This window comes from Rhinopithecus bieti, unplaced genomic scaffold, assembly GCF_001698545.2.
Source record: "Rhinopithecus bieti isolate Rb0 unplaced genomic scaffold, ASM169854v2 scaffold_25806, whole genome shotgun sequence".
Classification (NCBI taxonomy): Eukaryota; Metazoa; Chordata; class Mammalia; order Primates; family Cercopithecidae; genus Rhinopithecus; species Rhinopithecus bieti.
Genome location: NW_016811742.1, coordinates 519,458 through 543,077, shown reverse-complemented (window position 1 = coordinate 543,077; position 23,620 = coordinate 519,458). Strand labels below are relative to the sequence as shown.

At 39.6% G+C, this 23,620-nt stretch overlaps 1 protein-coding gene across 3 annotated transcripts in view; it reads left to right on the top strand.

The window, feature by feature from the left end:
* Positions 1–23,620, top strand: part of NHS (NHS actin remodeling regulator) — a 361,317-nt gene that overhangs the window by 320,394 nt on the left and 17,303 nt on the right. For all 3 annotated transcript variants that reach the window (XM_017894887.1, XM_017894886.1, XM_017894888.1), the window contains exon 3: positions 830–963. In XM_017894887.1, the coding sequence (XP_017750376.1) occupies positions 830–963 (134 nt within the window). The remainder of the gene's footprint in view (positions 1–829; positions 964–23,620) is intronic.

Here is a 23,620-nt window from a genome sequence, read left to right as displayed (position 1 = left end):
CTATCACACCTTCTCGACACAGACACTGTGTTCAGGCAGCGAGGCACACGGACAGCCAAGTCAGACACGGATAGAAATCAGAAAGTTCAAGAGTACTCAGTTCCTAGTTTAGGGGGCAGCACATTGAATGGGGCAAAGAAAATGGAGCCAGCATTGGGGAGGTCTGTCAGAAACAAGTAACAGGACCTAGAAAAGCCCATGGCAGTGAAGGCACCCACCACAGCCTATTCGAATTACAGAGAAATTGAATACATTCTAATTTTTAAAACTAGACTCTAATGAAAGCATAAATTCACTCTCAGTCACTCAACAAACATGTGATGCAAATACTCCCAACATGAGTTATTTCCAGGTACCAACAGTTGAAAAATGGACTCACACAAATTCCTGAATATGTAGCAATCAGCTCCCCTGAGCCAGTGACAGCCAGCTCCCGTACCCAGTGAGTGGGCCAGGCAGCTCTGGTGTGTCTGTGCCTACTTTCCACTCCAGTATTGATGGCATCAAATCTTCCACTATGTTCTCAACTTTTGTTGTTGTTGTTGCTTGTGTTATTTTGAAATAAGTCACACTGAACTCAGAAGTGAACCCTTTTGTGCAGATTATGAGATGGACCCACTGAAATGTATGCATACAATTTCATATTAATAGTAAGTGAAAGTTCAATTAAAAGCCATTCTGAAAATCTTATTTGGTATACAAATTAGCTAAAGTAATGAAAACTCACTTTTTTTTTTTTTTTACAGCCTTTTGCTAACACTCCCAAGGGGAAAAGATAAATGGAAAATGCCAGGTGTATTTCAGTATTACTGCTTTTTCTCTTTCTCAGAACACCGGAGCCGGAGCGATCGCCGAGAGCAAAGAGCAGCTGCCCCCCTTTCCATTGCAGCTCCTCCACTGCCAGCCTACCCTCCAGCTCACAGCCAGAGGAGGCGTGAGGTTAAGGACCGTCACTTTTTAACGGTAAGCTTGGTGGCCACCTGTAGCCCTATGCTTGCTCCTGAGGAAACATCAGTTTGTCTGGGAGTCAGTTTCCTGCCTCCCAGTGAAAGAGGCTGGGCTGGCTAAGAGCTCAAATCACGGGCATTTGGGAACAAATTAATTTCCCCTCCTTTCGTTCCTGAAAGAAATGCCTCTTTTTCAGAATACAGACATATTTTTTAGTTAACTGGTTGCACAATGCAGTAAAGCAAGAATAGTTACAGACTAAAATCAGGAAAAAAAATACGTACTTCAAACCTCGTTTCTTCTGCTTGCAAGCTGAAGGATTCAGGATGTTACTTATGTTCTTTGCCCTCAGTTCCCTCATCTGTAATACAGGGATATTAATAGTACCTGGTTTATAGGGCTAGAGGATTAAATGAGATAAGGCATGTAAAGTGCTTAACCCAATGACTGACTGATACAGAGTAAGACCTCAAGAAATGTTAACCGCAACTGCCACTACTGTTATTACCAGTAAAGTGACAGCATGGCTGACTTGGTGGAGTGATCTGGTAAAGAACTTTAGTGTTGTGAAAAATTACCATTTGAAGAGTAATCATGTCATTATTTCATGCTTTCCCATTCTCCAAAGGAGGCTAGTTCTCCAGGGTAACTTAATACCATGGTGATATCATCGCCTCTGCAACTTTCAGCCCTGACCAGATGGATGTGGCTGTAACTCAGCCCAAGCCCTTAAGCATGGGTCACAGATGATGAAGCTGAGCCCAGCTCAGAACACCCGCAAGCACTATCAGCAGCTGCTACAAACACATCACTGCAGATGTGCCTTCTAGGGCCTCAGTGGGGACAACTGAGCACTTTGTGCCTCTGAGCAGGCAACATTGAAGTGAGGGACTACGGCTTTTGGGACCAAATCAGCCCACACTGCCTGTCTGAATGTCTGCATTCCTGCTGTCTTGTCATTCTGGTTCAAGATCCAAAGTCTAAAGAAGTTACAACAGTGTGGGTACCAGTTAAGATTTTTAGACATTTTCTTAGACAACTCTCCTTTCATGTATGAGATTTGGTGAAGCCATGCTTTTCTTCCTTTAAGAAAGCATTCATAATGAGATTGATATACAGTCTTCTGCAACTCTGCAGGCTATTGTACTGTACCTTGGTCATTAATGGCATGGACCATGAAGCTAAACTGCCTGACTTTGAATACCAGCTCTAACACTTGCAAGCTGTATGACCCTGGCAAGTTAGTCATTTCAGTGTCTTGGGAATGAGAGTAGATAGTACCTCATAGCCTTGGCATGATAATTGAACGTGATAATACATGTGAACAGTACCTCATACATAAGCACTATATAAGCATCAGACGTTATTATTAGCCAATCAATTCCCTGAAGTATCTATTATATGGTGATAAGATCATAGGTCTAACTGTGTTTAAATCCCAGCACTACAACTTTTTGGATGTGTAACTTGGAAAAAGCTATTGTATCTTTCTGACTCCCAGTCTCTTTATCTGTAAAATGGGGATAATATCAACTTTTCAAGGTTGTTAAGGAGGCTAAATATGACATTTTATAAATAAGATTAAACTATGCATGTGCGTTTGTGCAAGTGCCCAGCACGATGCCTAAAATACCTGAATGTCAGTCTATATTGAAATTGTTTATAATAAAATTCTTACCATCAAATGAAAAACCTATAACATATACTCACATATACTAGAGGAAGTATAAACAGTTACACTCTTTCTAGAGGGCAAAACTCTAAATATTCATAACCTTTGATCCAGCAATTTTACATCTAGGAATTTATTCCAAGGCAATGATCAGTGTATGCAAAGATTTATTCACTAGGGTGTTCATCAAAGCACTGTTTACAATGGGAAAATTAATCACAAATATCCCAAATGTCCAACAATAGGGACTTAGTTTAATGAATACTGATATAACTATAGGATAGAATACAATATCAAAAATAGTGTTAGAGAAGAATATTTAATGACATGGGGAAATGTATGTTTTATTATCAGGGATTTTTACATAGTTGATAAATTTGTGTATAGTATAATCTCAAAAAATGTCAATGACTGTATATGTATGTGTACATATACATATGCATGGGGGAAAAGGCTGGAAGGTTGTATATCTGTGATTCCCAAACTGTGTGCTTAGGTGCCTTAGGGCACTGCAGTGAACTCCTAAGGGTGCCATGGGATATTTTAAAATTTCAAGGGACAAAGCGTCATCTGTCTGGTGGCATCTGGTGATGGCTCCAAAGTAACCTCATAACTCCTACAAGTGAGAAGAGAGGACGCTTGGTTTCTTGACATTTAATTTGTACCAAAAGTTCTCTAGGGGGAACTCACAGGAAACAGGACAAGCCAATTTAGCATAAAACCCTAAACGCTTTGTTAGCTGAAAATTCAAGGAGTATCTCTGATTAAAGCCCTTCTAGGAGTCCTTACTCATCAAGGGTGGCACAGGAGGTCATTTCAGGGAAAGGCTTCCTAAAAAAAGGGTATCAATTCCATCCTGCTGGATTCTGAAATTCTATAGCCAGAGATTAGTTTAAGATCATTTATTTGGGACATGAAGTTACTGTCGACCTGAGCTACAGAGAAGAGATCGAAACAAACTTCACGAAATCAACACTAGCACATAGCATCCCAACCTTTTCTTTAATGCACCACAGAAACTACAGCTTTAGGCTGGTAAAGGATCTGAAGAGTTATCTGGGCCTGGCTAGGAACCAAATGTAAAAAGTTTGTAGTAAAAATGTTCCCAAGGGCAATATGAAAGAGAAATTGCCTGGGATCAACTTCTGTCCACATGAACTCTTGGTTGCAGACTGACTTGTTAAGCGTCAGAATACTGATTATTTAGGGAAAGGTAGAGAGAGGAAAGGGTCCCCAGTGAGGTGTGTTTGTGTACTTTAGTACTTTTGTTTACAAAAACCCAGTTACTGAAAGCCATTTGCCTCCAGGCAGAATTTCTGGGGAATTTTTCTTCCTTCTCTAGGCTGTGGTCAAATTGAGAATGGCAAATGGGTATCAAAACAGGAGCGTTTGCCAGAGCTGTAACAGGTATCCTGTTCCCTGCAAATCCAACCATGTGTTTTCACTCTTGGTACTAACCATTAGAAGTAGTCCACACAGCTTTTTTTTTTGGTAAGAAACAATACTTTTATGTGCTCAAAAACTATTAGACTTACAGTGCTGATGGCTGGAAAGTAGCCTGTTTGAGGCAGTTGAATACATAGGTTTTTTGGTGGATCAAAATACACACTGAGACTCCCAGGTAACTGACGATAATAGTGATACCCTAGGTCCCCATCTCTTATTATTTCCTCCAAAAATGATATCGAAGAAGAAGGTAAAAATAAAACTACACAGAAAACACACCATCAGCATAACTTGAGGACAGAGAATTCCCAAACATCACATTGACTGTTAAGTAAAAAGAGAGAAAACACCAAGTCTCAGCATATTTCCTCTTGTTACAAGGTGAGGGAGGGCAGATTCAGAAAGCTACATGGAAGAGACGAACTAGCAGTGGGTCCTAAGATTGATCTAAAACCACCACCAGAAAAATTGTTTGCCCTAAGTCTGAAAAATAGTACAAATTTTTTCAGATCGACACAAACTACAAAAAAGGACCTAAAAGTATGCATATTTTACAGGAGCAGTTTTCTCTACGTAAAGCTTCTGGGGGAACAAAGACAAACAGGAAGGGAAATCTGCCCTTCAGCAATTGGGAGTGAAGAAGAAAAGAGGCAAAAAGGAAATTTCTAGGACCCTGCAAGACAAAATAAAACGAAAAAATTCAAGGACACGCAGGAGTTGTGTGTGTCCTTCAACTCCTGCATCACCACCAAAACAAACAAATACACTAAAATATTCGAACTTCAACACACTGACAGAAGATGGTGCCATTAAACCAGGGATCTTGTGAAACACACCAAAGCCACACAAATGGAGGAAGAGATAGATTAGCAGATCTACAGAGAGTGATTGCAAAAGATCCGTTAAAGAATATATGAAGCAAGGGTTTTATGTCCAACCATGCTGTACTTCAAGTGTAGAAAAGCAATTTTCAACATACAGGAACTTAGAGAATTTTGCACCCATGAGTCCTTTATGAGGAATCCACCAGAGGACAAGCTTCATCCAACCAAGGAATAATTGGGGAAATGTCAGCAAAAGGATGGGTAGCATACATTGTAATACATGTAAATGTAGATCTAAAACTAAAACTAAAGTGGACATGAAGATAGAAAACTAACGTGCAATTTTAAATGTTGTGACAACAGAGAATGATACAACTAAAAATGAGAGAAGGGAGAGGTAAAGAAGAAAGTAGAATAAGCTAATTGATTATTGTCTAGGCAATAAGTAACTGTTAAAGGATACCAGTAAGAACTAGTCAACCAGATATTAAAGGCTTGAAAAATGAAATAGGGGACTAAGGACATTAAAATTGTATAAGAGGCTGGGCAACGGTGGCTCATGCCTGTAATCCCAGCACTTTGGGAGGTTGAGACGGGCAGATCACGAGGTCAGGAGATAGAGACCATCCTGGCTAACTCGGTGAGACCTCGTCTCTACTAAAAAAACAAAAAAACTAGCCTGTAGTCCGAGCTGAGCTACTCGGGAGGCTGAGGCAGGAGAATGGCGGGAACCCGGGGGATGGAGCTTGCAGTAAGCCAAGATCGCGCCACCGCATTCCAGCCTGGGCAACTGAGCAAGACTCCATCTCAAATAAATAAATAAATAAATAAATAAATAAATAAATAAATACATAAATAAAATAAAATAAAAATAAATAAAATGGTAGATAAGACAAAGAAGACTACTAGCAAAACAAAAAAAACTTCCTAAATACCAAAAAATTGTTTTTATATTAAGAGAGAAGACACAAAATCTTATGGAGGAAGAACATAACAAATATAACAAAACACACATAATTATAATATTTATCAAGAGTTTAGTCATATCAATGAATATGAGTGAGCTAATTTGGCCTATTTAAAAACTTTTCAATTTGGCTCACAAGCAAACCCAACTGTATGTGCTCTATACATTAAACACACACAAGATTTTTATTTATTAATTAGGTCGTGATTGTTTGAAAAAACATGACCAAGAAAAAGAGAGAGAAAACACAAATAAAATAAGCAATGACAGGAAAAAATACCACTGAAACAAAAGAAATTTTAAAAATTATAAGAGACTATTTTGCAGACCTCTGTGCAAATACATTTGAAAACCTAGATGAAATGGATAATTTCCTAGAAGAAGAAAAATTGCCAGAATTGGCCTCATTAGAGTTGGTAAGCTTAAACAGACTGACTTCCATGGGAGAACCAGAAGAAGTTATTAAGGAGCCATGCCACTAAAAAACGTCAGGCCTAGATGGTTTCCCAGAGGAATTCTACTAAACCTTCAAAGTCCAGATGTTCCCAATGCTCTTTAAATTGTTTAAGAGCATTGAAAATGAAGCAAAACTTCCCTATTTCTTTTATGAAGCAAGTATAACATTGACACCTAAACTGATAGAGACAGTCCATAAAAAAGAAAGATGACTACAGACCAATATCACTCATGATTATTGATTCAAAAATACTAAATTCAACATTAGCAAACAGAATATAACATCACATTAGGAGATTAATATGGTGTGACTAAATGGGATTTATTCTAGGAATGGAAGGTTGGTTCAATATTATGAAATCTATTAGTATCATATATTATATTAACAGATCTAGGAGGAGAAAACCTATATGGTTAGCTCCTTTTATACTGGCTAAGCCTTAAACAAAATTCAATATCTATTTTTAATTAGAAATTCCTCTAATGTTTCCATACATATATATGCCTCTCCCTCTCTCTCTCCCTCTCTCTCTCTCTCTCTCTCTATGTATATGTATATATATCTAATGTTAGGGAAACCCCCATTTACAGCAATAACAAAGAAGACTAAATACTTAGGAATTAATTTACCAGAAATGTGTAAAACTTTTATGAGAAAACTTTAAAGCACTCCTTAAAGACACAAAATTAGACTTTTTCAAATAGAAAGACATCTCCCTGAAAAAGGAAACCTAGCCCTACCAGACATTAAGATATATTTAAAACCTCTACAGTTACAATATTGTGGTATTGGCACATGAATAGACAGATGTATCAGTAGAATAAAACACAAAGTCCAGAAGGAGACCAGAGTGTATATAAAAACATTCAATAAAGGCAACATCACAAATAACTGAGGCAAGAGATGGAGTTTTTTAATGATGCTGGAACAACTGCATAGCCATTTGGTGAAAGGAAAAATTTGATCAGTGTTTCTTAACCTCAGCACTGTTGACATGTTGGGCCAAATAATTTTTTGATAAATACCTCTTAAAAATTGAGGGATAAAGAAAAGAGCAAAACCTTGGAAGAAAATTGAGGAAAAGATGTGAACAGACAATTCAGAAAAAATATAGACATGTTTCTTAAACTGAAGAAAAATTGCTCAAGCTCACTCTCAATTAGAAATGCAGGCCGGAGCATTCTGCAGCCTGTAATCCCAGCATTTTGGGAGGCTCAGGTAGGAGGATCACTTGAGCCCAGGAGTTTGAGACCAGCCTGGGTAACATGGTGAAACCCCATCTCTACAAAAAAATGCAAAAATTAGCTGGGCCTGATGGGGTGTGCCTGTAGTCCCAACTACTCAAGAGGCTGAGGTGGGAGGATCACTTGAGCTTGGGGAGGTTGAGGTTGCTGTGATCACACCACTACACTCTAGCCTGCGTGACAGAGGAGACTCTGTCTCAAAAAAAAAAAAAAAAAAATTGGAAGAAAGAAAAGAAAAGAAAGAAATGCAAACAACACTGAGATTCCACATATTACCTATTAGACTGGCAAAAATTAAACAATATAACAATGTATTCTGTTAGTGAAACTGGAGAAATAAGCACTCTCATACTGGTGGAAATTCAAACGTGGTCCAACCTAACTGAGGGCAATTTGGCAATATCTAACCAAACTACATATGCACTTACCTTCTGCTTCTGCAATTCTACTAAAGATACACCTCCAGTAACACAAAAAGGTTATTTCTTTCAGCATTGCTAACAATTACAAGATGTTGGAAACAACCCAAATACGTATACATGGAAGAGTGATGGAGTAAAAGCAGCAGGAAGACCTTTATGAACTGATAAGGAGTGATTTCTAAGACATACTCTTAATCGAAAAAAGCAAAGCCCAAAAAGGTGTCCACAGTATGCTACCCTTCACGTTAGAAATAAGGCTATATAGTCATATAGCACATAATAACGTTTCTGTCAACAACAGACTGCATATAGTCTGTTGGGCCCATAAAATTATAATGTCATATTTTTGCCGTACCTTTTCTATGTTTACCTGTGTTTAGATACACAAATACTTCACATTGTTTCACAATTGCCTACTGTATTCAGTACAGTAACATGCCATACAGATTTGTAGCCTAGGAGCAATAGGCTCTACCATATAGCCTAAGTATGTAGTAGGCTGTACCTTCTAGGTTTGTGTAAGTACACTCTAAGATGTTTGCACAAGAAAATTGCCTGAGGACGTATTTCTCAGAATGCATCCCAGTCATAAGTGATCCATAACTATATAAGAAAATATACAAGTAGCCACTTATTTGCATAAAAGAGTCCATTCTGCTGTGACACAACATATGCATCCCTAAAACTCTCCACACTATGCAAAATTGCACAATAAAAAACAAAGGGCTTATGGAGAAAATGAAGTTAGGGGCACAGCACTCAAAAATTTCTTCCATGACAACACACACACACACACACGAACCTAATAAAATACAATAGCACAGTTTTACACATTGTAAATGGTTAAAAATACACAAATACTGCAATAAATTGGCACTTCACCCAAAAAAGTCCTGGAGTTCCTGGGGGTTGGGCAACAGAAGGGCCACAGCTTGTGAGTTACTGGGAACGACGGGAAGGAAGGTTACCTGAAACCGGAGGGAAGGTCATAACACCAGGTGTGGGCAGGTGTGGCTCCTAATATATGGAGTGAACTGAGGTAGCTGGTAGATACTTGATATGTGTGTGTGTTATGTACTCTTATGCAGCTCAGTTCGGCTGTGTGCAGTTGCTGTGTTCATCTAGAGAGTCTCACGTTATGCTCAAACGTGAATACCTAAGATATCTTAGATATTCACGTGATACCTAAGGTATCAATTACACTGGAACAAATTTGAATCAATATCAATCACATTGATATTGATCACAGTGGAACAAACTTGAATTTTCAAAACATGCATTATAATGAAATTGACTGTACAAGAAGGATAAACCAGAAATAAATGAGATGGATTTCCCTACAGGGGATGAGTGGGAGTGGGGTAGAAAGAATGGGGGGATGGGATGGTGGTGGCAGGTTCAAGGGGGATGGCATTTCTCTGAGTATATTTTTTGGGTTATAGCTCAGGCAATGTTTTACATATCCCCCCATAAATAAATAATTATCATCAACCAGGATGTGAGGAGAACCCCAAATGGAAAACAAACAGCACCAAATAAACCTAACTACATTACAAATGAATAACAATCACCCTGAAAGAGGTGGGGAAGAAAATAGCTAACCTTTAATAACTTTGGAAAGTAGTATTGTTGTTTCATTTTAACCACAAATATTTATTGATAGATTAATGAATATAATTTTAAATGGAACAGTAAGGCATAACTGTGGATTAAAACACCTTGCTTCATGCCTGTAATCCCAGCACTTTAGGAGGCTGAGGCAGGCGGATCACTTGAGGTCAGGAGTTTATTCACGACCAGCCTGGCCAACATGGTGAAACCCATTCTCCACTAAAAATACAAAATTAGCCAGTTGTGGTGGCAGGCACCCATTAATCTCAGCTACTCAGGAGGCTGAGGCAGGAGAATTGCTGGAACCTGGGAAGCAGAGGTTGCAGTGAGCTGAGATTGCACCACTGCACTCCAGCCTGGGTGACAGAGTGAGACTCTGTCTCAAAATGAAAACAAAAACAGCTTGCTATACAACCAAAAGGGGAAAGTCATACACTTAGGAATTTTAAATATGCAAGTCAAAGAGCCTTTGAGGTACCCCACAGATGACTATCAGATAATTCTTCCATTTTATACAATTCCTATATTACATCACTTGATCACAAAGTCAAAATTATACTTTAAAAGGAATTCCTCATTCTTTCACATTCATTCACACTTGAGTCATCCCACCTGGCCACTCCCCTGCTTCCCACCCCTTCCCCATCCCTTTAAGGTGGTATTCTTTAGCCATTCCCTTCCTGAATAATTGTGTGGGTCAGGCGCGGTGGCTGATACCTGTAATCCCAACACTTTGGGAGGCTGAGGCTGGTGGATCACTTGAGCTCAGGAGTTTGAGACCAGCCTGGGCAACATTGTGAGATCTCCGTCTATAAGAAAAAAAAAGAAAGAAAGAAAAGAGAAGAAAAAACAGCCAGGCATAGTGGCGCACACCTGTAGTCCCAGCTACTCGGGAGGCTGAGGTGGAAGGATCACTTAAGCCCAGGAGGCAGAGGCTGCAGTGAGCTGAGATCATGCCACTGCACTCCAACCTGGGTGATACAGCAAAACTGTGTCTCAAAAAAATAATAAAAAAAGAATTGTGTGTAAGTTTTCCTTCCTAAGCAAGGAAGCAAGCAAACAAGTAAGCAATGAGTCAGAGAAAGTCCACCAAGGACAGATTTATGAATGAAGAGACTTACACAGACAGATGTTAGGATGACAACAACCTGATTACCTGATTCAATGAAGTCTAAACTAAGCTGACTCTAGCAAAGAAGCTGCACTGGCTTGCTCAGAGGCCTATCATTCCACCTCAGATTGGCCAGAAATGCGAGACCATGTTTCTAAGGCATTAGCAGTGGTCTACATGAGGAGCCAGGAGGTCAATATAACCAGGCGGCTGATGCTACAATACATTTGATGCTTTAGACCTCCATTAGGAACTGACTATAGCTTCCAGCATAATCACATGCCACATGTAAAATCCTTCAAGATACTAAGGACAATCTTTAAATCTCAGATAGGATCAATTAGGAATTTCCTTAACAGTAATCTATTTGGAAATGTGAAGTGGAAAGCATTCCAGTGCACATAACATTGAGGCATAAACCATGCTGCAGAGGTGTGAATGCAGGAGGCTCAATAGGGTACCCAGCCTCCTTGTTCAAAAAGCCATGAGAAAGCCCCCAGGCATATTGTCAGAACAGCCATTGTGGTGGCAATGGTGACCCCAAACTAAGCAAATCAGCAGGCATATGGCTATTTTCTGAAGAACCAACACTGCACTAACAAGAGTAGCCATGTAGATATGTGTGTGAGAATCACAGGCAAGAGAAAGAGAATGACCTGGGCAAGCCACCTAGAACACTTGGTTGTACACCTCGCGCCTTTCAAGAAGAGCATCTCCACTAGGTGCAGTGGCATGTGCCTGCAGTCCCAGCTACTCGGGAGGCTGATGCAGGAGGATCGCTTGAGCCCAGGAGTTGGAGGCTGCAGTGAGCCATGATGACACCACTGTATTCCGTCCAGCCTGGGTGACAGAGTGAGACCCTATCTCTAAAAAAAGTTAAAAATTAAAAAAAAATTTTTTTTTGAATTAAATTTTTTTTTTCAATTAAGAGTATGTCTTAGAAATCACTCTTTATCAGTTCATAAAGGTCTTCCTGCTTCTTTTACTCCATCCAGGCTGGATGGAGTGCAGTGGCACCATCTCGGCTCACTGCAAGCTCCGCCTCCTGGGTTCACGTCATTCTCCTGCCTCAGCCTCCCGAGTAGCTGGGATTACAGGCGTCTGCCACCACGCCCAGCTAATTTTTTGTATTTTTAGTAGAGATGGGGTTTCACTGTGTTAGCCAGGATGGTCTCAATCTCCTGACCTCGTGATCCGCCCACCTCAGCCTCCGAAAGTGCTGGGATTACAGGCATGAGCCACTCCACCCCGTCAAAAATTTTTAAAAGAAAAGTATTTCTATCAAGCAGACCTTTGATGACTGACTGGGCAGAATGGAGGGGACCAAGAGATGGTCACATTGTTCTGAGAGAAGTGTTGGTCCCTGAAAAGCTCCCAGGGAGACAACATCCCAGAGTCCCATTTATGAGTGAAGGTAAATAAAAACTTCCAGACCACAGAACTTTCTTGCCAAGTCAGAAATATATTCAATAGGCACAGCTTGGGGTGCCACGTATAACAGAGGGAATTTGAGGGGTTAATAAAAAGCAGGGAGACTAAAAGACCAAGTGCAGTTGCTGCATTCACACCTCTGTTGGGTGACAGAAGCAGGAAGCAAAGGACATAGGGACAAGATTGAAGGAGCATGCGGAAGCCTACAGTCTAGTCCAGTGAATTAGCGTGGCATGGTTCCCCCTCTCACTTTCTCAGACTGAATGGACATGTGGCGTCAGCAGCAGAAGAATGGAGATAACATTTAGAAATGGAGAACCAGTGAATTCAGACTGAAGAGAAATAGACTGGGTGTACTATTCTGTAATGCCCTGTTTGCATCAAAGGCAGGCTTGTGTTGACCAAGCACATCTGGAGTTGTCATGCATCAATAGTAGCATTTTGGGAGATGGGGCATGATGGGGTAGAGGTGGGGCTGGTGGACAGGAGGACTCTCAAGTTCCAGTTGTTAAATACTAGAGAGTATGGAACAGTTTAGTCTCAGTTCTTTAGTCAAGAAATCAGATGTTCATTTTCTGTTCTATGTCCACCTTCTCCAAAAACTTAAAACATCCTGTGAAAGATATTGCATCATCCCCATCCCAGTTAGCCTCCTGGATGGTTCTGTCTGTGATAATGCCCAGTCACTCATCCTAGTTATTCCCTCTGACCATCATGCATAGCTCCTGTAACAGCTCACTGCCGATGTTGTCCAACATCTATCCAAATCATGTAATTAAAAAGCAAAGTGCAGTTTGCTGGTTCAGCTGTCAAGTGGTTCTGGTCCATTCACATCTTTGCTCCTTTCGTCATCATCAATGGGTCAGAAATGAGCCAAGGTTCTTATGAATCCACAGAAGTTCACCTGGTCCTCCCCATCTTAACCAAGTCACCAAAGTTAATATCACCAGTAAGGGAACACACCTGTACATGGACCTGATGTGATACATTGAGATAACAATTCTGAGAGACCCTTGTCAAAAAATACGTTGCCTCAATCTAATCATGAGAAAACATCTGACAAACCCCAACTGAAGGACACTCTATAAAATAATTGACCAGTACTCTTTGAAAATACTAAGGTCATGAAAAACAAAGACTCACGCCCATAATCCCAACACTTTGGGAGGCTGAAGTGGGAAGACTGGCTGAGCTCAGGAATTTGAGACCAGCCTGGGCAACATAGCAAGACCTCATCTCTACAAAAAAAATTTTTAAACTTAGCCAGGCATGGTGGTGTATGCCTGCGGTCCCAGCTACTTGGGAGGTGGAGATGGGAGGATTGCTTCAGCCTGGGAGATCGAGGCTACAGTGAGCCATGATTGCATCATTGCACTTCCGCCTGGATGACAGGGCAAGATTCTGTCTCGAAAACAAAACAAAACAAAAATGGAGGGGACTGAGGAAATTTGACAACTGAATGCAATGTGCAATCCTGGATTGGATCCTGGTTGAGGAAAAAAGCATCAATGGGAAAACTGACAAAATTTAAATAAAGTTAATAGATTAGTTAATAGTATCTATCAATGCTAATGACCTGGTTTCAACAGATGTACTATGGCTATGTAAGCTTTTCCATTAGGAAAAGCTGGGTAACGAGTAATGGGAACACTCTGCTATTTTTACAACTTTTCTTTAAGTCTAATTATTTCAAGATAGACACACACACACACACACAGTTGGCACCATAGACATTTCACAGTTTCTGGGTTGGCACTTACACCCCTAGTGCTTCTGATGGATATATGACTTCAGGTGAAGGTGAGTTCACCCAAGAAATGCTTAGTGCAGAACTTCTTTAGTTTATATAACAAAATCTAGAAGATCACAGAGAATCTGATCTAAGGTGATTAAAAACTGTCATAGTATTGAGCACTTCGGCTCCGTGCACACTGTCGCAGCATAGATTCCCATTTCAGACTATGGAATCAATTAGCCATAGCAGTTCACCCTCACCCACTGCTGAATGGAATGTTCAGCTCATTGGTTCTCATCAGTCATGTCTCTCAGTCCAGGCCTGGATCTGCAAATACTTAGGACATGCACTTGCTCTTCCCTTTCGCAAGCCTAAGGCAGACATTCCTATTCAATTACAGCACTGTCTTCCACTGAGTCCACACAGTCACTACTCACCAGGGTTAGTACTTGAGTTGGAACATCTCCTTTTTCTGCTTTCACCCTGCAGTAGAGTCCATGAGGACCCTTGAAGTCCAAGTCCCTGCTTAGATTCTGTTATCTAGACAGATAGGTAAGGAGGTTACCCTTCCTTAAATGTAGTGGGATGCCAGCAGTCTCTACAAGTTTTCCTCTCCAAGCCTCATCAGAATGATTGAGGGGTGGGATATCTGATGGTCTCTATGGCAGTGGATGAAGATACTTGGTATGAGATGGACCCCCTATGGCAAAAGTTGATTTGGTTCCAGAGGAACACTAAGACCTAAATCCTCATCATCAGGATCAACAGTGAATTCATTTCAACATATTGCCTTTACAGTTGTACTGTTTGCCAGACTTGATAAAATTAGCCAGGAACAAAATATCAGGGATTCTTTGTCATTTCACAGCCTGATAATCCAGGGATGTTAAAATAAAAGACTGATGTCAAATCAAACTTTTCTTTTTAGCAAGGATGTGTCTTTGAAGGGCAGGGGACATTCCAACTGCCTTACTGGGAAGGAAATGAAGGAAGTCACTCAAACTAGGACCCAGACCGTCTTAGTCATAGTTCAGAGCTATAAACAATGACCATGTTTACTCTCCCATTTTCTATCAGGAAGAAAAAAATGAGTCTTATGAGAAAGCAGCTTCTAAGAAAAATCAAAGTAACTTACAGGGGAGCTAGCCAGGAGAGAAGGTCAAAGACCAGAGCTGGCAGGAAGGGTGTTTCAATAGTACTTGACCAAGAGATAAAGACCTTCCCACTGCCTTGTTCTCTTTCCTATCCCCAGCCCTGTCTTCTCTTGTTCATCCTCTTCCATCCTTCCCTTTCTCTGTGGGTTCATTTAAGATTTTCAGTTTTCCATTTGTTTACAATAGAGTTGGGATTGAGAAACGCTGATCAAGCCTCGCCTTTGCTATATAAGAGTTAGATATATCCAGACTTGTCCTAGACAAATCTATTTTACCTTTATGAATTGTCTTCATATGTCTTCATAAGCTCTCTCAAAAGTATTCTGTTGTTTTATGACCTTCTGTCTAAAATGGTTCTGTCCATCCAAATTAAGTCTTTCTTGCTTCAGCTTAGGTGTTCTCTGTATCTCAGATAATTTGCTCCTTTAAATCAGTTAAGAAAAATACTAACCTTGCTATGCGAATCTTTGACATACAAATTCTTCTCGGATCCCAAACCTTCAGTTCCTCCGTTCTGCCCAAAGAAATAAGTTCAAATCCTTAACCCAACTCTCCAGACTCTCTAGGTTAGGTACTAACTTACCTTTCTGGATGGATTTCCCACAAATCCTTTGCACAGACCATAGACCTCAGCCAACCCAAACTACACATGCTTCTCCAGAAAACCTCCTGTACTCTCGAAACAATATCTCCACATGAAATGCCCTTTCTCCCACTGTTTTCTCATTTATTCCTTCATTTTGAAAAAAAAAAATTAACTGAGTGCCTACTATTAATAAGTACTAGAAGGATACAAACATGAATGAGACATAATCTGTTTCATCCAGAGTACATGGAGACTAGAGGCAATTCTATTGTATTGGCTTGAAAGTGTGAATGCCTAACTGGTGTGTGGTGTTGGAATGGGGTGGGGTGGCAGGATTAAACTTCATGGAAAATGTAGTATTTGAGAAGGCCTTGGAGGATGGGGTAGAATTTTGATGTGAACACTAGGAGGAAAAGGATTATAGACTGAGGAAACCGTAAGAGTCAGGAGATGGAGTGTATACACGAGTTCAAATACTTTGCTTTGGCTGGTGAGAAAAGGGGTGCGTCAATAGAGGGCACTGGCTATAATGCTTCAGTAGGCCAGATCTTGAAGGATCTTGAATGCCAGACTAGAAAGTTTGAATTTATTCCATAAGCCTAGCAAATTATTGAAGGGTTTTGGGCACAAAAATAACAATGACCTGAAGGAGCTGTGCTTTATGACAATGTCAGGGTATGTGTGTATAGGATTAATTTCCTGAATCTCTAGAGATTGCTTTTTGGTTTAGTAGAGAGAGGAGTGTTTGATGTTAGTGTCAGGTATAAGATTGCAGAAGTGGTGATGCCTATATACCTCTGTAACCATGGCCTGGCTGGTGCTGGTGCCTCAGGACCTCTGGAGCTCAGAAGCTTCTGAGGAACTGGGACCCAGACCTCCGAGTAGGGAGTGCTGCCTGCCAGGTGCTAATGCATCAGAAGCTCCGAAGAAGGACCACACACAGCTGGAATCTAGAAAGGGGTACTAGACGCTGGGTCTGACTAGCATCTCTGACGGGGGCCATAATGAGGCTGGTTCTGGGAGTGAGGAAACAGATGAGGGCTGAAACCAATTGCCATAGCTGGGGGCAAAGGACCACTGCTGAGATGATGCTAACAGAAACAGTGAGTGCCAAGAAGTAAGTCCCTTCTTCCTCTTCCAGCCTTCTAATCTCCCTCTTGCACTCCCACTGAAAGAACCTAACAGGGAGGAGCTGGCAAGGAAGAAATGTTTGCAAAGTCCCAGCAGGGCACAGAATAGGTTCAGAACTGAGAGACAATAGCTTAATAGCCAGCACAATAGCTAATGAAAACATTAGCCAATGAGTCTGGTTCGTATTAAATACTGTGAGAAATAAAGAAAATTCCTTACTACGGTTTAGTTTTGGAATTCTTTCTTTCTCTTTTAAATATTTACCTGGCAGTAGAACTGTCAATAAAAGTACTTGTCTATACATATCATTACAGAATATTCTCAGGTTGACATTCTGTTGCATGCCTGAGACTTTTTTCACTGTTCAAAATATAGGCAGACAATGGAACACTACTCACAATAAAAAGGAATGAATTATTGATAAACACAACAACTTGGATGGATCACAAAGGCATTATTCTGGGTGAAAGAAACCAGTCTCAAATGGTTACCTAGTGTATAATTCCATTCATATGACCTTTTCAAAAAGACAAAACCACAGAGATGGAGAACAGATTAGTGGCTGCCAAGGGTAGAGGTGGGGGGAGGTTGCGACTATAACGGAATACCACAGGGGAGTTTTGGGGGGTTAATAGAACAGTTCTGTGTCCTGATTGTGGTCGTGGTTACAAGAGTCTATACATGTGCTAATGTTAATAGATCTGTACTCAAAACAAATAAAAAGGAAAAACAGTAAAGGCAGAATGTGCATGGTTTGTGTGTGAGGTCTTACATTTTTTACTTTTTAAAAATTTGCAGTGATGAGGTCAAGTATGGCTCTGCTGACCTTCAGCCACAGCTGGCCTGAGTTAGCAGTGCAAAGGTTCCCTTGGAGTGGGCCTGAGTGTGTGTGACATTTCTGCAGTTACCACACGCCTCTGACTCCCTCCAGGTGAGGGCCACAGAGGAGTGCTCCTGTCACTTCTGGGCTGTTCTGTTGACTCACACTGCCAGCTTCTCTGATATGGGTGAGGGTATTTGCACTGTTTGTAGCAGTTCAAAGATTCTTTCTTCCCTGCACTTCAAAGCCTGGCCTGCCTTTTCCTTACTCATGTCTTTTATTTGGTTCTAGCAACCTTTGAGGGTTGATGGAACTGAGTGGCCCTTGGCAGTGGCTCCACTAATTGGCCAAGCTGACCACAGGGAATGAATAAGATACTGGCATCAACATCACAGTGATCATGGTCCAGTGGGCCCTGTTTTGTGTTCTTGACAGTACAGAGCAACTCCTGGGAATAAATGACTGTGCTGACCAGCCAGCAGGAAGCAGTCTCCATCCTGGGCTCCCTTTAGCCCTCTTTTCCATTCATGTGGGGACTATTTTCCACAAATGTTCCAAAATATAATTGTGTTATGCTTTGCACATTTAAAATGCTTCATTAATAGGATGTGATTAAACAAAGTGTTCTTGAACTTTAACATATATAAAATTATTTTGCATTCCATTACCCTAAGAATTTTTGTTCCATTCCAGCTGAGATCAAAAGGAGAGAGAGAGATGCTTTGCAGTCACACACTCTTTCAGAAAGCCTCTTTTTGGGTGAAAACTGCACCATTGTCATCGCCATTCAAGCTTTGCTCACTAGGGAGAGTTGTCACACCCCAAACATCTACCAACAGGATAGGATTTAAAAATGAATGAGCATGTGCTCTTTTTGTGTCTTGGCTGCTTTTGCTAAATATACTTTTTTGAGATTGATGTTATTGTGTAGTTTTCCATTGTATGAATATAGGATTGCACAATCTGTTTATCCATTCTGCTGCTGGGAGATGGTTGGGTTGTTTCTAGTTGTGGGGTATTGTTTGTTTGTTTGTTGGCTTTTATGAATAAAGGTACTATAAGTTTTATAAGTATTTTATAAGTATTTTTGTGCAAGTTTTTTTGTGGACATACTCATTTTTCTTAAGTCTATATACCTGAGATGGAATTAAAGGGTGTATATATATATATATGTTTAAGATTATATACTGCCAAATAGTCTCCAAAGCTACACCATTTTACACTCCCACCACCATTTATGAGAGTTCCAGTTGCTTTACATCTTTGTCAACATTAAATGTATTAATATTTTCATCTAGCCCCTCTAGTCCACAGTGTGGTTTTCTTTTGAATTTTCCTGATGAGTGATGATGTCAAGCACCTTAATATATGCTTATTGGCCTTTTGTGTGTGTGTGTGTGTGTGTGTATCTATACACACACATATATACATATATATGTGTATTTGTGTTTGTGTATATAAATGTGTTTGTGTATATAAATGCTATAAAATCCCTGGTATTAAGGATTATTTCAGCATAATGGACACTGACTCAATTTCTTAAATCTCATTCAACTACAAGTAAATAAAAATATAAAGAGTCCTAAAAACTTTCTTGTCGACCAGTAGTACCCAAAACCAGGAGAACAAAAGGGCCTATTCAGTGTATTGGGAACTATTCATAAACATTTACATATATATGTCTGCGCATATACACATATACACATATATGCACACACATATATATGTAAATGTTTATATATAGACAAATGCCTGATAATCCAGATGTTCTAATAGATATGGATGCATGCATGTAACATCCATAGTGTTTTAATTTTCTTATATTGATTTGTTGTCCATTTATTTTTCTTTTTTATTAATTTTTCTTATTTTTTTCATTATGAATATTTTCAAGGTGTAAATAGTCAAAACATGCAACAAGGATAGGAAAAGAGGCTTGTCTTAGCACCTTAAGGAGAAATAATATTTATTTTTTTATCCATAATGCTCTAATGCATATATGTGTGTATACATAAACATTCATACACATTTTCAAATAAACAGAAGTAGGTTTTCCTGTGCCTTGCTTTTCTCACCTAACGATGGACCTTGGAGAGTTTTTCATGTCAATACAAAATTCAGAAGTCCTTGTTCTTTATAATGGCTATGTTGAATTTCATTAATGTATGTACATTTTTAAGTCAGATTTCTGGGTTGTTTATACTTTATAGTAATAAATTATGTAGTAAATACCCTACTACACATATCCTTGAGCAAAATTATGACTATGCCTCCAGGATAAAATGGAAGTTGCTGAGTGAGAAAGTGTTTATATTTACAATTTTTGAGGTGCTGCCAAAGATCCCTCCAAAGTTCACCAACTTACACCCCAAATCATGTGTATGTGGGTACTCATGATTTCCAAAGCCCTCCTATAATCTCTTGGGACTTCCTTTATCTCTCTAACCTCATCTCTTCAACTCTTCTTGTCAGTTCACTGCTTACTCCTCCTTTCTGATATGTTTCAACACACCGTTTACTCTCTCAACTCAAGGCCTTCACATTTACTATTTTCTTTGTTGTTCTGAATATTTAGTCACTGCCTCATCTATCCCTTCTTGTAGGTACTGAATTTCCTGCTTCTATAACTGATATTAAGGCCTCAGCTGATATTTAAACCTTTCATATTTACTTTCTTTTCAATCAGAACCTCGACTGGAGGATTTCTTATTGAAGCCATGACCCAAATCTTCTTCTGGAAGAGGCAGAGTTCTCTGTAGAGGTTTTCGTTGTTGTTGTCCTTTAAAGATCAATTAATTTTATTATTGGTCATGGAAGTACAAATACGTGCCTCAAGTAACACTTGACTTCAGTTTCTAGTATTAATTTAATTTCTCCTTGGTAATCAGGATCATTGATACTATCTCATTGAGTAACATCTTCCTTTCCTTATTCGTTATGGGGTGTGAGATGTTCCAATGGCTAGGAGGCAATCCCAACTTAGAATTCAATGGAACTATTTTTCCCTGGTGGAAACTGTGAACCCCGAAAATTTGAGACAGGTCTCAGTTAATTTTCAAAGTTTATTTTGCCAAGGTTGAGAACACTCACCCGTGACACAGCCTCAGGAAGTCCTGATGATACATGTCCAGGGAGGTCAGGGCACAACTTGGTTTTATACCATTTAGAGTGATATGAGACATCAATCAATTGAGGTAATAAGTACATTGGTTTGGTCTGGAAAGGCCAGACAACTCGAAGCAAAGGCAGGAAGATTTGAAGTGGGNTTTTTTTTTTTTTTTTTTGCATTTTTCTTCAACGGTTTATTATGAAAAATCTCAAATGTACAGAGAAGTTGAAAGACTTGTACAGTGAATATACATATACCCATGAGGGAGAAATTATTTTTAACCTGACAGTTTGTTTCCGCTGGGGCCAATTTTGAACCACATCAAATAAATGATCTTGAACGAACGAATGAATAATTGAATGAATGAATGCCTAACACTTCTCCTACCACACTTATTCTGGGGAAACCAAAGTTGTTCACTGCCACTCTTGTACTGAGTGATGATTCCACAATCAGGAGTCCCCTGTGGATCTGCTTCCATTACCTGTTGTTTTGGATGTTTCCTGCTCATGCTGTCTTATCTCCTCCTGTGCTTTGCTGTCTTTGACTTTGTACTGGATGTTGTACTGAAAAATTATATGTGGGTGGAAATAATTTGATGTTATTTCTCTAGAAGAGAATTTTTGTTTGCTTATGCCAGGCATGTGAGCATGTTAGCTGTACAACACATATTTATTGAGCAGTATTGAGGCAGAAAAATAGAGTTATGAACAAGAAATGGTTAGTCTTTCTCTGAATAAGCAATGGGATTCATTTAAACAGTTGTGGAAGAATAATTTGGTTCATATAAGTTTGATCAGCATCCAGCTTTCCCTAACCTTATCCATCAGCACCCATTAAGGCGTGGCAGGCTGAGCCATGCAGAGATGACCTGAGGTAGCAGTTCTCTTGCAGTTGTATTTCTTAGATAATTTAGAAAAAATATATATACTATGAACTGATTATTGCATTCATCATATAAACAATGTAGTCAGAAATATTCAGAACAATCTTACTTCTTTTGACTAAACATCCAGGAAAGAGGATGCTTTATTTTATTTTAAGGTTTTAAAAAAATGTTTCAATAGTTTTAGGTACAGGTGGTTTTTGATTACATGAGTGAGTTCTTCAGTGGTGAATTATGAAATTTTAGTGCACCCATTCAACTGAGCAGTGTACACTGTTACCCAATATATAGTCTTTTATCCCTCACCCTGCTCCCAAATTCCCCTGCCCCGAGTCCCCAAAGTCCATGATATCACTCTGTATGTCCTTGCGTCTTCATAGCTTAGCTCCCACTTATAAGTTAGAACATATGGTGTTTGGTTTTCCATTCCTGAGTTACTTCACTTAGAATAATGACCTCCAGTTCCATCCAAGTTGCTGCAAAGGACATTATTTCATTCCGTTTAATGGCTGAGTAGTAGTCCATGGTATATATTTAACACATTTTCTTTATCCACTCGTTGGTTGATGAGCATTTAGGTTGGTTCCATATTTTTGCAATTGCAAATTGTGCTGCTATAAGCATGCATGTGCAAGTGTCTTTTTCATATACGACTTTGTTTCCTTTGGGTAGATACCTGGTAGTGGGATGCTAGATCAAATGATAGTTCTACTTTTAGTTGTTTTTAAATTTTATTTAACTTTTATTTTAAGGTCAGGGTTACATGTGCAGGTTTGTTATATGGGTAAACTGTGTCATGTGGGTTTGTTGTACAGATTATTTTGTCACCCCGGTATGAAGTCTAGTACCCATTAATTATTCTTCCTAATCTTCTCCCTCTTCCCCTCTCTACCCTCCAATAGAACCCAGTATGTGTTGTTCCCCTCTATGTGGAGGGCCCTCTAAAATACCAGACTAAGGCAGTTACTAATTAATGCCAGAAATATAACTGTATATTTATATACTCATAGCTCATTTTAATATTATAAACTTAAATACTCTGAATCTGCAGACCATCTGCAGGGACTCTAGAGCTTGTGTCTAAGTAGAGGAACCGAAGAACACAATCCTTCCACATCCAAGCTCCAGAGTACCTAGTTTCAACCCTCACAAGCTGGAGGTTGGAGCTACTATCAAAATAGTGGAGAGACCAATTAGCTGAGGAGAAATCTGCTATGGAGTGTAACCCAAGGAGACCTTAACTCTCCATCACAACGACCACAACTGAAAAGTTTGTGCTTTCTCTGGACTTGTCATCCTTAGTCATTGTCAGGTATGACCTCATGCTTATTTAATGGGGTTGGTGGATTTCTCAAACAGATGAAAAACGAAGTCCACTCCTCACCCCTCACTCTTCAACAGGAGAGCTGACTTAGGAGATTTAAGACAAACTACCCTAATGTATATATTAACATTAATATCATTAATATGTTTACTGACCTGCAGTATCTGACTGTGAAATTTTTTGAAAATACTTTCATGAGACACCAAAGCTTTTGGTTTCTTTGAAGTAGGTTCCTTTCCCATGTAGGCTTTGTTATCAGGCTCCCTTTTTTCCTACTTACATGAGCTTTCTCTCTCATTTACACACCCTGGTTTCTTACTTGAGACTTCCACATCATTGTCTGTGGCTGATTTTTAGGAAAGAACCAGGTTAGTGTCTGAACTCGGACCACATATACCACATCTGTCAAAATGGTCACTTTCAGCAAGGGAGCCATAGACCCTACAGAATCGTTAGTCTTAAATAAGATCTAGATCAAAGTTAACTGGGCCTGAGGAGGAGACATTTGCTTTGCTTTGAACATTAATGAGCAACTCTTTCAGTTAAAATTTAGAAAAATAGAACAGAATTAGAAATCAGGCTTTCCCCACAAAAACGCATGTCTGCCATGGGCTTAAGAATAACGAGGCCCAGCATCAGAGGAAGCAAGTATCACTGGCAGTTTCCTCTACTTGTTTCCACCTGTTTGCATAAAGATGATAAGTCCCTTGGATTGTGAGGAATTTGCTTCCTCCTAAGATCT